The sequence below is a fragment of the Protopterus annectens genome, chromosome 11.part0 (genome assembly GCF_019279795.1).
Source record: "Protopterus annectens isolate FY-2018-M chromosome 11.part0, PAN1.0, whole genome shotgun sequence".
Taxonomy (NCBI): domain Eukaryota; kingdom Metazoa; phylum Chordata; order Ceratodontiformes; family Protopteridae; genus Protopterus; species Protopterus annectens.
This window is the reverse complement of record NC_056745.1, coordinates 878228218-878245872: the sequence shown is the minus strand read 5'-3', so window position 1 is coordinate 878245872 and position 17655 is coordinate 878228218. Positions and strand designations below refer to the sequence as shown.

The window sequence follows — 17655 nt, the reverse complement described above, 5'->3', positions numbered from 1 at the left end:
AACAGTTTTACTTTAACTGAAAGAATTCCAGTCTGAATATAAAGATTTTAATGCACAAACCCAGAGGCAATTCAATAAAATCTGATACACAGGAACAGAACTTAAGGAGATAAATGTTTAACATTTAACATCTCTAGATGGAAAATGACTGCAAGCCAAAGCTTTATCTCAGAGGACAGGTCTCTTTCTCTGCTATTGAGAGAAGACCTCCGCATTCCCTCCTCCAAGACTGACAAACAGTGTCTCTTTCATTCCCAACATTACCGACTGTACAGCCACAGAGGATGTCTCCGAGCTCCTGGTCCTTAGCGGTTGAAGGAAAACCAGAAAGCTCCAGGGAAAAAAAAGTGAATCATATGAAAAATCAGACATTGCCACTGCAGTCATTCAGCTCCAGCTATGGCACAGACTGAGACAGTTGTGTTGGCAAGTTCTCCTTATTAATTTTCTTTTTCTTGGGTCTGCTTGAAGCTACAACAGTGGGACCAGTAAACTGTTTCACAGTTCTGCTGGAAAAGAACCTTGATTTGTGGTTAGTGAAGCTACCAACAGTCAGTGAAAGGTAAGTTGTCAAAAGAAGTATTCATAAGCAGAATACAAAATGACAGTTCACAGAAGTATTGTTGTAGTCATTACATTTGGTTAGATTCCCAAAGCTATGGTTGGGAGGAGGAATTTAGACCAGCTATAAGGCCCTGCAAGAATGCAGTGGCAAAGCCAGCTCTGGATTTAGAGAAAATTGGCAAATGATAATGCTTGGTGAAAGTATATGCAGAACTCCAGGTAGCAGCTTCTAGGATGTCCCTGGTAGAAACACCTCTGAGAAAGGCTGCAGAAGTAGATGCAACCCTGGTGGAGTGAGATATGATCCCTTAAGGAATAGGTTTTCCATGGTGCTTATAGCAGAAATTAATACAATGGCTTATTCATTTAGAAATGGTTTGTTTTGAAATAGCCTTCCCCTCTGCCCCTGCAGCAAATGCTACCAGCAGTTCAGATTTTCATCGAGATTTACTCCTGTCCAAGTAGAATCCAAGTTGTCTGTGCACATCTAAGGAATGCAGAATCTGTTCCCCTTTGTTCTGTGGATTGGGAAAGAAGGTTGGCAAATGAATGGACTGATTAAGAGCCACACTGGAAACCGCCTTGGGCATGATGGATGGAGTGGTCGGTCCTGAGAGATACCCTGTCCGCATGAAAGATGATGAAAGGCTCCACCTGCCATAAGGGCCTGTAATTCAGATATCCTTCTAGCTGAAGTGACTGCTAAAAGGAAGGCTGTTTTCCAAGAAAGAAATTTTAACTCTGCAGTAGCAGCTGGCTCGAAAGGAAGTAGAGTGAGTTTCTCCAATACAAAGTTAAGGTCCCAGGCAGGGGCAGGAGATCTCCTGGGTGGTCTCAAGTTTTTTGCCCCTCCGAGATACTGCTTGAGCAGAGGATGAGAGAAGAGGGGAGGGTTCTGTGTTATAATGAGCTGAAATAGCTGAGGCGTGGATTTTAATTGAGGAAAAAGACAGGCCCTTGTGAAGCATCTCAGTTAAGTATAGCAAAATCTGAGGTAAATTGGGCGCAGTTGTGCTCATCCCTAAATATTGGTTCCAGGCACAGAATCTTTTCCATTTGTCAGCATAAGATTTTCTAGTACTAGGTCTCCTTGCCTCCAAGATGACATCCATCACAGGTTTGCTGAAGGATGATAAGGGTGAATTTAAGTGATTAGCCAGGCTGCAAGGTTCAATGTTGAAAGCTGAGAGTGCAGAATTTGGTTCTCCTGCTGAGATAGCAGGGAAGGGGTCTGAGGCAGGTGCCATGGAGATATTTGTGACACTGCGTAGGAAGGGGCACCACTGCTGGCGCAGCCAGTCTGGAGCAATCAAAATCATCCTTGGTTTGTCCTGTTTGACTTTTAGTAGAACTTTGGAGAGCAGAGGCAGAGGGGGAAAGGCATAGACTGATAGTTTTTTCCAGTTGAAGGACAGAGCATCCACTTTCCAAGCTTGTTTGTGGGGAGTCCTTGTGCAAAACTTGTCCAACTGGTAGTTCTGGGGGGAGGCAAATAGATGTCTGGGCTCCCCCATTCGCTTGTCAACATGTTGAAAATCTGTGGTTCCAGTTTCTACTCATGTGGGTCCATGAGGTTTCTGCTTAGTCCGTCTGCCAGTGTATTCAATTTTCCTGGCAGGAATTGAGCTTGTAGGTGCACTTGGTAGCTCAAGGCTGTATTCCACAATGCCATGGCTAGCCTGCAGAGGTGGTAGAAATGTGTACCCTCCTGCTTGTTTATGTACCACATAACCATGATATTGTCTGTCTTTACCATTAGTTGTCCTGGAAGAATGTAGGCTGTCAGAGCATTCTGTACAGCTAACATTTCTTTTTGATTGATATGTACGTGCATTTGATTTATGTTCCATTTGCCCTGAATGCACTTCCCTGCCAGGTGAGCCCCCCATGCATAGTCTGATGCATATGTAGTTTGGGTTAGGGCGGCAGGGGGTAGTGTGAATAGTAGTCCCTTGTTTTGGTGTCAGGCCTCTGCCCACCACAGGAACTTCAGGCATAGGCAAGGCATGATAAGAATCATTGTTTCCAGGTTGTGACAATGTTGACTCCATAGACTTTTCAGATACCACTGTCGTTTCCTCATATGCAGTCTTGCATATGGAATTAGAAGAATGCAGAAGGCCATGAACCCAAAGGCTTGCAGTATTTGTCTTGCAGATAGCAGGGTTTTTGTGGCCACTTGTTTGAAGTAAGTTACCAAATGAATTTGCTTTTCTGGCATGAGGAAAGCCATCTGGGCAGTTGTATTCAAGCTTGCACCCAGGAATGTAATCTGTTGGAAGGGTACCAGCTGTGATTTCTTTTCGTTTATGGTGTACCCCAGACAAGTTAGAACCCTTTCTACAAATGCCAGATTTAAAAGTATACCCTGGTTTTCTGCCTGAATTAGACAATCATCCAGGTATGGATATATCTGAATATTTCTTTGCCTGCAAAATGCAATAACTGGAGCCAGGCACTTTGTGAATACCCTGGGCACAGTAGACAAGCCAAAGGGCAGTGCAGAGAACTGATAATGCAAGTAGCCTGCTTTGAAGCGTAGGTATCTTCTGCAAGATTCCCTGATTGGGATGAGCAGGTATGCTTCTTTTAAATCTAGAGTTGCCAACCAGGCGTCTTTGCCTAGCATAGGAAGTAACTGAAGAGTCAGCATCTTGAATTTTGGAATCTCCAGAAAGGTGTTTAGAGTAGACAGGTCCAGGATTTGACGCCATGATTTGTCTTTTCGGGGTACCAGAAAAAACCTGGAATAGAAACCTTGTCCCTTTTCCTCTTCTGGTACCAGCTGAATAGCCCCCATGCTTAAGAGGGAAAGTACTTGTTTTTGAGCCTCTGCCCACTGATTTGGGGGCAGGTCTGACCACCCGTTTGGTGTTGGCAACATGTGGAAATGAAATCTGTATCCCTGGGACACTATATTTAAAACCCATTGGGTTATGAGTTCCCAGTTCTTTGCATGAAGAGCAATCTTCCCCCCAAAGGGGCAGTCAAAAGATAAGTGCTTGGGAATTTTAAAAGGAAGTCATTGAGACTGTTTACCACACGGAGTGTCTTATTTCCAGATTTGGAAGTGGAGGCCCTCCACTGCTCAGTTCTGACAGTCCCCTGGGACTGAAACCTGGGGTTTTTGCTGTGTCTGGGTTTGGCTTGAGAGGACCTGCAAGGGACTGGAAAGGACCAATTCTTAGTAGGCTAGTGACTACTAAATCTTGGAGGTTGCACTTGTAAAAAGTCTTTAACAGTTTGCAAAGATTTAGCTTTTCTTCCATCTTTTTAAGAACTTCTTCAGCCTTATTGCCAAACAAACAGTCCTGATTTAAAGGAGCATCCAACAATTTAGCTTTAATATGATCAGGCAAAGATTGCTCCTTAAGCCAAGCATGACTTCTAAGCACAGACTCAGTAACAGCAGCCCTGCAAGTGGCCTCTAAAGAATCAAAACCACAATGTAAAGTATGTTTTCCAACTTGTTCAGCAGAATGCATTAAATCCTGTAAATCTTTATTTTCCACACAGTCAGGAATCAACATCATTTTCTGTTAAGCAGACCAATAATATGCTGTTGATATTTTAACATATGCAATTAGCAGTTTAAAGCTCTGATTGCCAAGGTTGGCAGAAGTATAAACCTTTTTACCCCATCTATCCAGCACCCTGGAGTCTCTATCAGAAGGGGTAGGAATTTTAGCAGTAGAAGCCTTAATGCCCATGGGCCCCTGAGAAATGGTCTCTGGATCTGCAACAGGATTTTTGAAAAGGAACTTGTGGGACTCAGGAACCCTGTAGTATCTGTCAGGTTTACTAGGAGCCGGAGGCAGGGAATCAGGGGCCAAACTGGATTCCGAGAACACATTATCAACAATGCCTAGTACAGGAGGTAAAGCCAAAGGCCTATGCTGAGGAAGAAGGAAATCCCTAAGCCTCTTTTTTGAATCAGAAAATTCCTTGCTTTCCCAGTGGAAATGCTTCCTTAAAAAATGTAAAGTTTCCCCAAAAGAAAAATCCTCAGGAGGGGAAGCAGAGGGAATGGAATCCTCTGCATCAGAATCCTCATAAGTAGGTATAGACAAATCCAGGTCATCAGAAGAGTCAGAAGAAACAGAATCCTGATCAGAAGATTCATAATCAAGCTCAGCCCTAGGCCTCTTGAGGGGGGGGGGGTTGACTACTCCTGATTAGAGTAATTAGATCTTCAGCCATTTTTATCATTTGCTTTTTTGGCATAGGGGCCTCAGCGTCAGTTTTTTGGACATGGATCGAGATTTAGGCCTTAGTAATGAAGGCGGTGTCGATTTAATATGCAAGTTTGTAGGCCTGAATACACCCTCAGAAGCCGGTGCCCGAACAGCGGCTCCGGACCCATCCAAAGTAGAGACATCCGCGGGTTCCATAGTTGAAGTATCTCGTTGCATACCGGACTCTGAATGGGTCTCAGCAGAGGCCTGCGAATCAGAAGTAGCGGGCATCATTGGCTGCGAAGGCGCCTCACTGAGTACCAGCGAACTGGCAACTGGCTTAGGAGAAGCGTCGTTGGCAGTTTTGGACATCGGCGGCCTGTCTCTGTCTTTATCTTTGCATTTTTTTTGGAATCCCGGTAGTCGAATGGCTAACTGATGACATTTCTGGATAATTAAACCAAGAACCAAAATATTTAGAGGCAAAAATGTACCGACGACAGATAGTGCGCCGATTAAATAAAGTACAAAACTTACAGCAAGGTAGGTCGCAGTCAGGGCCTAGGCAAGGAATACAGTATGAATGAAAATCTTTATGAGGTATTTGCTTTCCACAAGTAATGCAATTATGAACTTTTACTGACATCAGTAAGGAGCAAGAAAACGTTTCCCCAATGGTGTACTTAGCTTTAAGTTGAAGACTTCGGTTCTGAAACTCGAAAATGAAAATTTCAGGAGTCGGCTGACAGGCACTTGTGAACTGCTTCTGCTTCGGGCACCGCACGGCAAGAAAGACTGGTGTAATGGCGTTGGCTGCGTGTTTTATACCCCTGATGACCTGACATCATGGAAGAAGGGACAGCAGCCGATGCAGGACCCAAGACTTTGTTAATCAGGCTGACTGAGGGCAACCTGCCAGCAGATTACCCAAATGTAATGACTGCAACAGTGAAACACGAAGAACATCTGGGGAGACACCCTTGAATCTATCCCTTCATCTTCCTGACCAGATTCAGAATATTGAATCTCTTCATGAAAACAAGGTATCCCTGTTGTTCTGATCAGAAACCACCCAATAAAAATGAACAAAACCTGTACTAAACTGAGCCAGACCCAGTAAACTTCCTGTTTAAAGATATTTTAGGAGGAGATGATGTACGTTTAGTTTTTTGTTTCTTTTTGAAAGGAAAAATTGTGCCAACAGTGTTACTAATGGCAGCAGCAGCTTCCCAGGGACAGGCCAATATTCTAACTAAACAGGGAAGCCTTCACTTTTCCTCCTTCCAGAATTGACAAGGGTGGGTCTCCCTTGTCCAATGAGGGAACCCCAAAAGTCACAGAGGACATGGTTAACCAGAGGGCCATAGTGTCTGTAGTTGCTACACCAGAGGGATCCAGAGAAAAAGATGTATGGTCTAAGGGACAAGTAATGGCCATGTCAGTCAAACATCTCCTGCTGAGTGAAACTACTAAGCCTGATGTGGTGGCAAATGTTTTTTGCTTAAATTTTTCTTTTCATGGCTAGAAGAAGAGAATGTCAGACCAATAGTTTGCTCCAAGGTCAGGTCAAAAACATACACACATATACGTGGTGGCGCCTCACAGCAGGAGATTCTATGGTTCAATTCTCGGCTGGGGTGCCTTCAGTGAGTCTGCATGCCCTCCCTGCAGTCGTGTAAGTGTAAGTGTGTGCGCGCAAGTGAGTGCTACAGATGAACTACAGCAGCAGGGCTAGTCACCTGGTGGTATAAACCTTGACTAGCGATGAAGTGACACCCCAACCACATGTGCAAAATGGATAAAAGGGTGTTGCGGATGGAGATTTTATATATATATATATATATATATATATATATATATATATATATATATATACATATATATATATATATACATATATATACACATACATATACACATACATACATACACACACACACACACTTTATTTATTTGTGTATTTATTTATTTTTACTTTCCTAACATTGACCTTTTCAGGACTTTAGCCTCCTTCTTGCAGTTGGCATGATAACTCTGAAGGGCTTCGTGCCCAAGCCACTCTTTCTTCAGCTCAGCTCTAGATGAACAATGGGTTGGGAACATGAAAGGTGCCCTTGAAGCTCTGGAAGCTGGCCTGTTGCTACATCTTTAGCAGGATGTAACCCATACAGCTAATATTACTGCAGCGGTGATCATGATGATGAACACAATGCAGTTGTGTAAGTAAACTTACCATAACAGTATATGACTGAAGAGATAACTGGTGCAGTATACTAAGCTATACGAGTTATATCCTGCCAAAGATATGACAACCAGCCAGTTTCCAAGGCTTAATGGCACCTTCCATGTGCCCTTTCCACTGACAGCTTGAGGAAAGTGATATAAAGTGAGCAGTTAGGGCTCCAACCTTCAGAGCTTTCTGACTCAGAGCAAGGGAGACTAGAGCTTTGACAGGTACAAATGTTTTAAGTATGCATTAAGTGCAAATGAAAGGGAAAAATGTCCACACACACAAGCAAAAAACATAATAAAAGGAGGGAGGGTATTCTTACTGCAACATTTATGGTATGTTTACTTATACAACTGTAGTATGTTCAACATTAGAATACTGTTGCAGTAGCCCAAGCTATATGGTTAGAATACCAAAGCTTCCAAAGAAGGAAGGATCAGGGTCCAGGAACCCTGGAGAATAAGCGCAGCAAAGCCTGCTCTGGACCTAGAAAACAAGTCAAATTGGTGGTGCTTGGTGAAAGTGTGCAAAGATGACTAAGTTGTTGCCTCTAGTATATTTCTAGAGTACACTCCTTTTCAAAAAGCCAGTGTAGCAGACAAATCTGTTAAGAGTGAGTCTTGATTCTGCCTGGAAATGTCTTGTTATGGTGACAGTAAAAGGCAAAAGCATGCGACAACTATTTAGAAATTCTGTGTTTTAATGCTGATTGATCATTTTTCTTACCTTCGTGGAAAATAAATGGTTGATCAGAATTCCTGAAGATTTTTGTCTTCACAATGTGGTATCCAAGTTGCTTGTGGATATGCAGTGTGTGTAAAATTCTCTCACTCCTAGTTTTTTGGTTCCAGGTAGAAAACAAATAGATGTACAGTCTGGGTCAACGTAAACTATGAAACCACTTTAGACAAATGAAAGATTTGTGTTCAGTGTTCCTCTATCCTTGTGAAAGATTAGTAAAGGTTGAGTCACCATAAGAACTCAGGTACTAGTCTTACTAAATTGCTAAAGTCAACGAGTAACACTGGTTTCTAAGAAAAAGAACTTCAACTCAGCTTCATGAGAAGACTCTGAACAGAAAATGTTTTAAGTTTCTCCAATACGAAATTAAGATTCCAAGGAGCAACCTGTTTTCTAGGTTGGCAGATTATGTAAAACCCTTTTCAAGAACCGCTAACATTTGAGGCAGGGCAGAAAGTGGGATACATGTGCAGACAAGTAGAGATGGCAGAGGTGAATCTTGATAGGAGAATAAGAAAGGCCAGAGGATAAGTCAAAAATACTATAGAACCAGAGGCATCTGAGCCTTAAAAGGGTTCTGGTCTTTACTTTCGTACCAACTAGAAAATCTTTTCCACTGAGCCAAATATGATTTTCTAATAGTAGGTTTCTAAGCTTTATTTAATACCTACTGCACATCCTCAAAAACAGATGCCAAAAATGGCATTAAAATTCTGTCATCTGGGCAGTGAGTTGAAGAAATTTAAGGCTGGGGTGCATCAAACAACCCCCGATGTATGCAAGTTCATCCAAAAGAAGATAGAACCACTGTTGCTTTGGCAGAAAGGGGCAGTCATCACAATTATTCTGGAAAAGTTCTTAATCTTTAGAACCACCCTCATTACAAGATTTAAGGGAAGAAAGGCATAAAAAAACATTCCTGTCAATGGAAAGAAACTTTCCTGTCCATGGGATTGAAAATACATTCATCTTCCAGGTCTCTGAGCAGAATGTTTTTAATAGCCTGTTGTGAGTGGAGGCAAAACAGCTCTATCTGAGGAGTTTCACACAGTTGACTCAATTCCTGGAAGATCCCCAGGTTCAGCTTCTATCTGTGGGTGCCTCTCCTGCCCATACTCAGCTTGTTTACATCTAATTTTTCTGCTATGACGGAATATAAGGGGCATGTAGGGATAGACTGTGCTGAGTTGCAAGTTCCCAAGCTACTACAGCAAGTCCACAAAGGGAATAGATCTGGTTTCCTTCTGTTTATGTACATCACTGTGGCACTGTCCATTACTAGATGGCTAGACTGAAAAAAGGTTATTTACCCAAACCAGAGATTCTTTACAACTTGTAAAAGAAATAAGGCAGTCTAAGTATGAAAAAAATGTTACTCCCCTGCAGCCTTTAATGGGCTATTACAGAAGCCAGGCATTTTGTAAACACTCTTGCAGATGAGCCAAAGGGAATGCAAAAATTGAAAATGCAAACCAGACACAAAAATGTAAAAAGTGTCTGACATTTTTTGAATACTGGAACTTGATAAGGATCCTTTAAATCCAGACTTACTAGAAAACTAAGAGGTGGAATGAAGGGCAACAAGATACTATGTACAGAGTACTACTACGAAGTTTGTGATTTTGATGAGAAGATTAAGAAAAGAAATTATTAGGACAGGTCTCCAAGTTCACTCTTCCTTTTCCACAAGAAAGATTCTTGAGTAGAATCCATTTACAATTTACTCTGGGGGAACAAGCTCTATAACCTCCTAAGACAACATCTGATCTAGGATAGGAGGAAACAAGGAGATTGGACTGCAGAGATGCACAGGAATGCCTTCAGGAGGAGTATGGGAGTCCCACTGCCAGCTACACTATAGCTGAATGAGTGTCTGAGGTTATCTGCTGCCACAAACGGAAGTGAAGACTTAGACTTTAGGACATCTTTACTGGAAAGTCAGGGTGGGGTGGGGAAAAACCATGAAGGAGCACACTCAGTCATCTGTTTTTTTTTTATTATCCTTGGTCCTAGATGCATTCGATTCTTGCTTCTTTTTTGAATGTTCCTGTCATTACTTTCTGAAATTCTGTTTACCTGTGCATTCTGAGATAATTTTATTTCCTATGACAGGAAGCTAAACTTGAAGGAAAGTTTGTACTACATTTTGGCATGAAGGATTGAAAAATCTGGGTTAACTTTCCACATTCATTAAATCTTTTAAGGACCTCAGCAGAGTAAAGACCAAATAATACTACTATATCCAAGGGGGCGTTTTGGAGCTCAGCTTTGACGTCTTCTGGTAAATTCTGGGAATCCATCCAACCATCTGCAACCCCTTTTCCCATTTTTGCCCACTGGGTCAGGGTGTGTAGCCAGGAAAATCTTCTCATCACTGATCCAGTGGCATCTATTCTAGAAACAGCATCAGCAGTGTCATAACATTTTAGTGTGTGTGTGGTTATCTGAGGCACAGAAGCCAAAGAGTTCAAAAATGTCTTACTCTCTGAAGAATGGAATTTGGCAATTAACTTTCTCATGTTGTCAAAGAAATCCACCAGAAAATGAAACATGTGAGCCTGACAATTAACCATTCTTAAAGTTGGGGTGGAAGAATTATAACCCCCACCCAAAACCTATCCAAGTCTTTCTCATTTTTCAGAATGAATAGGGCTACCTGCCAAAAAATGGTTTTGACAAAGGAATCACTTTAAGGTATGAACTAAGGTTTGAAGACGAGGGTCTAAAAACCTTATAGAACTTATCAGACGTCTTGGGGGCAGGTGACTGACAAATTACTGACTGTGGCTGTAAAGAAAACAATCTAATGCTTGCAAACAGCTGTTGATTGATGAAAATCAACTTTACTCAGAGTCAGATTCTCCTCTCTCGCAGAGTAGGAACTTGATAAAAGCAACCTAAAATTTTACATTCCTGTCCCTCAGACTGTGAATAAGAATTAGAGGGGGAAATCTTTTTCTTTTTAAATTCAAGGAAGGCTCAGAATGAAAAAAAAAAAAACCTGAAGGGCTTGAAATAAACCCTTAGTCAAACTCAGCCAGTCTTCCCTGTCTATCCTATGTGATACAGGAGAATAAAAATGCCTAACCTTTTGTTTTTCTTTTCATGGAAGATTCCACCCCCCCCAAAAGAAAAGACGGTGAAAAAAATGGTCCCTTCCCTGGGTATCAAGATCCTCAGAGCAACTTCAACTGGAGCACTGTAAACTCCCCTCTTCCTATACCAAGTGTTGTTCTCACTTGACTGAAGACGACAACTGAATAACCATAGAGGATGTACTTCTCTCTCTTGGTTTCTAGAGGAGCAACACCAGCGGGACTGAAAGAAAGTGATGAGCAGTTTGAGGTACCTTAAATGGCACAGTGGAGTCACTCATCACAAATGATGTGAAGAGGAAGCTGGCTTCAAGACTGAACACTCCTGGCTACCTTTCTTCTTTTTGCGAAACACAATAGAAAACATCTGAAGCCTGGTCCATAGGCAGGTAGCAGAGCATTGGAAAGTTGGTGCTGGAACATGACTGACAAAATTAAGTTCTGAGATAAATATTTTAATGCCATCCCCAAAACTATTAGTCCTAGGCCCCAGCTATAAATTTTGACAAAACAGTAAAACTTTTTTCTCAGAAAACAAAGTTAAAAGGTATGCCCCAGAGGGAATCCTGACTAAAAATGTAAATTTTAAGGTAACATTTTTAGTGACAAATACTAAAAATACCAGTCCTAGTAGTAAGCAGTATTGCATGACAAAAAAGAAACTTTTCTTCACAAAAATCGATATACCAGAAAGTATTCCTCAAAGAGGTACTTAATCTTTCAGCCTTGAAGAATTGCTAGCTAACAACTGATCACTTAATGCCTTGCATGGTAAAGTGTACTTCAACAGCAAAGAAAGTTCTGAAGATTTGGTGCCTCAACCACTGACTTTATACTGTTCATTTTGAGCTGTTCAGTTGTTAGGGCACATGGAAGGTGCCCTTAAGCTTTGGAAGCTGTCTGGTTGCCCTATCCTTGGAAGAATATAATCCATATAGTGTAGGCTAAAGAAACAGTGATCTAATGATGAACATCAGTCTACCTTCCTACGTGACTGACCAATGTTTGCATTCTTGTCTCTAAGCTTATCATTTCTGCGAGGTTTCTTCTCTTAGTGAGCATCTGTGGAAGAAGTTATCCTGCCTTCAGGCAAAAGTACACTTCTGATCAGGGCTAAACACTTACAAGTTTCATTCTGGTAAGTTAGGCCTCAAGTGTGTTCTATATGTAGCACCGAATACTAATATTGAGCTTCTGGCAATATTAGCAAACTAAGGCATTTAGTGTCACCACAGGCAGTTAGTAGACAATGGCCTGTTTCTATAATACAATTATTTAGGCAGTCTGCTTATTTAATTGCCAAATAAAGAATATACTGAATATAAACAAATGTACTGTTCTTTTAGTGCAGCCAAATCTGCAAAAGGTTGTAAAGAAAGTGGTGGGGAGACCACTTCAAGTTACAACCAGGCACTACTGACAGTGTCACAAGTTACTGGAAGTCCATACGAATCATGCAATTTCAAAAAAGGTATTTGGCTGAGTTAAGTGTCAGTCCTACATGTCTAATACTTTCACAGCAGGTTATTTGAGATCCCCGATGATGCAAAGTTTTTCAACATCTTTAAATACACATTGGCATGTGAATATACAGATGAGTCCAGTGAACTGTTCTTATTTGAATAAACTAGGTCAATCTCAGTGAAAGGAATGACATGCATCCTCTTTTGTGTTTAAAACATCTAGCAGTAGTATACTCAATCATACATATTTTTTAGAATGTTAAAAACAGAGAAACCCAATTTGTTTTTCTGTCACCTACCTGAATTGCAGAATTCATAAAACATGTGTTGCCCAAGTTACTCAAGCCACAGAGGCCAGGTTGTTCATTGCACCTTCCTGGCTCTTGATAGTCGTAGCTCTTATAAGTGGGATAGGAAGGCATGCAATAGTTGGAATTTTTCATACTGCAAGAGGAAAAGATTTACCAATTAACACAAATGAAAGCATCATGAAGACATTTATTTTTTTGATCTTCAATTTGCTGCCTCTTGGTTTGGCATAATTAATAAATAAGCAAGAAATCTGTTGCAAATGCCTGCAAACATATGAACCACAGTCTGAAGAAATGTGAAATAAGTAGAAATGTACTGTTAATGTAAAAATGTGCACATTAAGTGCCACACCACCCATTATAATTGTAAGATCACTACCATTGCTCTGAATGAGATGTCCCACAACTGACTTGATTATTCGTTTTCTGATCAAATTCGAAACACTCTGACTTTAAACACCACAAGCAGCATAAGAGCATCTCATTAAATTCTTTTCAGCATTCTCTCGTAATTCAAGTCTTCACAGTGAGACCCAACTAAGGACAGCAAGGAATATTTCAGTGATAAGCAAGCAGCATGGATTCCAAAGCAAGTGTGCTACCAGTGGTGTGATGCATTTAGAGTTCTATTTATAGTTCTGCTAGCCCAGCACTATCTGACATTCAGAAACAGAAAAGAGCTGTTGCTGAAAACAGCATCATGGAACACTTTGTAGGCAAGAAATAGGGAGATCAGAAGTGAAACATTCTACATACCAAGTAAAACTCATTTTAAAATGTGAAACTTAGTGTATATTCAAATGTTAACAAGACTGTACTTGGAATGGGAACATTAAATTAAATCACAATGCAAAATAGTTCATGACTTGAGATACAGCAGCTACAAAAGGAGGAGCTACTAGTCTCAAAAATGATGCAGGTTTTTGCAATGCAGATTTGCTGAATACACTAGTACACTAATTTGTAACTGTTTGCAGTACTCACCCTTGCCTTTCATTCTTGTGTCATAGTTGAAAAGTATCAGAGAAAAAAAAATAAACAGCCAACTTTCTTGGATTATAAAATGACCTAGTCACTGGAACATCAGAGAAAGCTAAACATTTCAAATGCATCTCAAGGGCAAAAAAAAACAGCAATCTGGCAAACAATGTTTATATCTATTCTACAGCACACAAGCTTATTTGAACAGCACTAAAGCAAAGGAAGCTACAGAACATTTATATAAAAAATTACACCAAGACATGCTCACTCAAATGTTCACTGTATTTTAGTCTGCCATCACCCTGCCCTGACCCATGTATTTTAACAATGTATGTGACGCATGTCCTTGTATCAGTGTCAGTATTACCAAATGGTATTTTTTTCAGACTTAATAAATTGACTAATATTTCCTATGACCACAGGATTTTTGTATTTTACAGAAAATGTCAGTCTATTCAATGGACGGCTGAAATCTGCTACCTGCTATCGTGTTGTGTTTTCATGTTGCTGAAAGCACACTATACCAAGTTCCAGATTTCAGCTACCTGCTGCATGTGTGCTTTCATGCTATCGAGGTGCTGCAGCAGGGCTATGTGATTTTACTTGTGACTGTTGTGCACACGTGTACTCATGTGGGATGGGCTTTTCCTGTAAATGGTCACTGCTTCCTCTCCTCTACTTTGCAATCATGGACTTAGTAAATTCATTAAGGGTGTATGAGACCCCTTTCCAATAAATCCATTAAATAAAATAAAAATAAATTCCTAAATGGTTTGACAAAAATGCATTTTACACTGAAACAATGTCAATGCAATTCTGACTTCTAAGTTCACTGGGATGGCAGTCGATTCTAATTCTGACACAACATGATAAATTATTTTTTTGTGGGTAAACAATTGACATTTTGACGGACTTACATATACTAAGTACGAGATAGCTATTTCCCAGAATATTTCCTTTTCTCCAAGGTATGGCAATCTTGAAGTTGGTCTATATATAAATCAGGTGTGTACCAGCATCACACTGGAGAAGCAGTCGGGGGTCATGCTATTAAGATCTTCGGCTGGGGCATAGAAAACAACACTCCTTACTGGCTGGCTGCTAACTCACGGAATACAGACTGGGGTGATAATGGTTACTTCAAAATCCTCCGTGGGCAGGATAATTGTGGTATTGAGTCTGAGATTCAGGATGGAATTCCAAAAAATGCAGCAGAGCTTTCTAACAGCATCCTCTTTTGAAAAGTACAAGAAGTGTTTTGCAGCAACACAGTCAGAGAGAAAACATTACTGAAAATCACTGCTTTTATTTTAAACTTAAGGACATACTTTTTAACTGTTATAATGAAAACCAGTTCCAAATCATGTTTGCCTAAGTGCAATTAGGTTTTACATTTTTAATTGTATTAGTTTTAACCTTGTGTTTACATGAGACTGCTTATAAGAATGATACCTTTTATAACTGACCATAAATTGAGAACCATGTTTTTTTTTTATCAGTACATTCTAATTGTGAGACTTTTTTGGTCTAATTTGCATGTAAACTGTATTGTAGTCCCAAAGGCGGAGGGGTTCTACAGTAACTGACTTTAGTCCTGCTTATGAGAAGTGCCCACTGTCCTACTAGCAGTCTTGCTAATATCGGACGGAACACTACAGATTCAGACATTCACAGGACATGGCATTATTCAGTTCAGGAAATGTTTAACAGGTGGCATGATGCCAGGGTAATCCTATGGGCTAGGCTTGTAAAGGCTCCAGGGCCATTAGCCTAGTACACACCTATGAACCTATATATGTTTGGGGGGGGGGGACCTTGCCCCCTGCAAAACAAAGTTTAAAGAAGAACAATGTTCAGTATTCGCTCTTCTCTTGGATTTTCAAACTTTTTCCCGTCTGTCAGCACTCAGAATTGACATTTCAATGGGAAGCTGCATTTGTGTGCGTATATACATAAACATACACACAAGCATGCACATATGTAAAATGCAATGCAGTAAATTGCAGTAGTATAACAAAATCTTACTAAACTAGTGGCAGAATGTTCTAATGGCATTCAGGACCTTTACCATGAGTCATGTTAGTGACCAAGGTTTCAAAGTATGTGCAAGTCACCTGAAGGCAGAGGGTGGAAGGGTGACTCACTCGCTGCCATTCGAAGTACGTGTGTTAGAATACTTCACAACTCCAAAGGAGGTAACAAGGACTTCAACACAGATCAAAACAAAGACATCAACTAGAAGACGTATCCTAAACACCTTGCGGGGTTGGACAGACATGATCTGGAATAAGGAAAGCTGTTGTCTTATCTCCCTCTCTGTCTCTCACACACCATTACATCACTCAAGCAGCAGCCACTACTGGCACCTGTAACATGTTTTTTTTTTTTTTTAAAGTATGTAAGGAAAAGCTTAGAATGATGAGTCGAGAGGCATGAGGTGCATTCACGTCAGCAGCTTTACTGAAAGACGAGGAAGACTGGGAATCACATATCACTCCCTTCATGATGTCACCAATTTTTACAGAAATATAACATTTCTTTAAAAATGAAAAAGATAAAATACTGATAACACATTCTATGAAAACCATATCTTTTTCAAATCTACACTATATTCTTACATGTCACATGCAAAACACATACAAAATAAAAGACGGTACTCCAAATCTGATATGGAACTTTCTTCACTGCTTTAAAACATTTGTCACTTTTTTTCTTTAAGAATTTCTTCTTACACTATGCACAGTCTGAATATCTGGGCCACTTTTTAACAAGTCTCCCTTATCCTGAAAACTGTTGATGCTGTAAATGCTGATGTTTACACTCACTGTCTTGAGAATTATCTGACTTAATTCTTTCTTGGAAATATCATGCTAGCAAAATCTTTATTGCTCCGAGCTGGAATATCAGTTTCAGTACTTTTTGACTCTTCCAGATTCTGCATATCATAGAATCATAGAAAATATAAGGCAACTTGTGCTAGGAGGCAATTAACACCTTACTAGTACCTACCCTAAGTCTTACCTCCTTTTTCAAAGAAGGGCAGGCCAGTTATACCTGGGGTGAATGCATTAATGTCCATCTAGTTATCTAACTCCAGGGATCAAATTGTAATGCTTCGGAGATGACTTTTTTTTCCACAGGAGGAATAGGCAGTGTGAAAAATCTCTCATTCCACTTTGGCCTGTTTACTTAAGTAGATTTAGATTTCTTGTCATAGTATTTGTACGACTACTTGACTAATGAAGGTATACGAGGTCTTTGTACTACCGAATCCCTTGTGGCCTCCTAAGTGAAGAACATATCGCCCCTTAAGGGGGCTACAGGATGTTAAATATAAGAAGAGTTTGCAGCCTCTCCTGGTAGCTCAGCTCTTTAAGCTCTTGATCTTTTTAGTTGGGAACCGCTGTGCTTGACGAGGCTTGAAAAAAGGTCATCCTGTTTGGGGAAAGTTTGTATTCCCTGTGTTCTGCAATACGTTTTAGATGAAGCAAAGCACTTTGCGAAGAGACAGAGCTGCAGTCATGCCAAAAAGTAAAGCTGAGAATTGAAAGTGTGATGAAGACATGGAAATTCTGAGAAATTTCCTGCAGGTCCGATGTATAGGGGATGTGCAGGCATGTACCTTTCTGATCTGGAGTGACTAAAAAAGCCCAAGGAAGGATGAGGGTCTGTGAAGAAAGCATCCTGAATGTGGGAACTCTCAGAAAGGTACCTGAGATGGGACAAATCTAGGATGGATCGCCATGTTCCCTCTTTCCTGGGAGCCAAGAATAATCATGAATAAAAACTTTTTCCTTGGGCCCCGAGAGGAACTGGTTCTATAGTCCCCAAAGACCGCAGCTTCTTGATCAAGGGAGGGGAGGAAAGAGAAGCACATGATTTGCTAGAGGGGGAGTTATACCACTTAGAGATGGAGGTTCCTTCCAAGACAATTTGTAACCATTTTGTATGATGAAGAAGACCCAATTGTCTGAGGTGATAAATTCCCAGACTGGAAGGGATTGATGAAGCCTTCGGGACAGAGGGATAAGTGGACCAAGGTGGGATAAGGAAGGCCAAAGATAGTGGTTCAGGATGCTTTTGCCCCTTCTCAAC

General features: G+C 40.7%; 1 protein-coding gene across 6 annotated transcripts in view; it reads right to left on the bottom strand.

Annotated features, from left to right (window-relative positions):
* Positions 1-17655, bottom strand: part of USP15 (ubiquitin specific peptidase 15) — a 2212142-nt gene that overhangs the window by 1232419 nt on the left and 962068 nt on the right. For all 6 annotated transcript variants that reach the window (XM_044088286.1, XM_044088282.1, XM_044088284.1 and 3 more), the window contains one exon: positions 12568-12712. In XM_044088286.1, coding sequence (XP_043944221.1) covers positions 12568-12712 — 145 coding nt within the window. The remainder of the gene's footprint in view (positions 1-12567; positions 12713-17655) is intronic.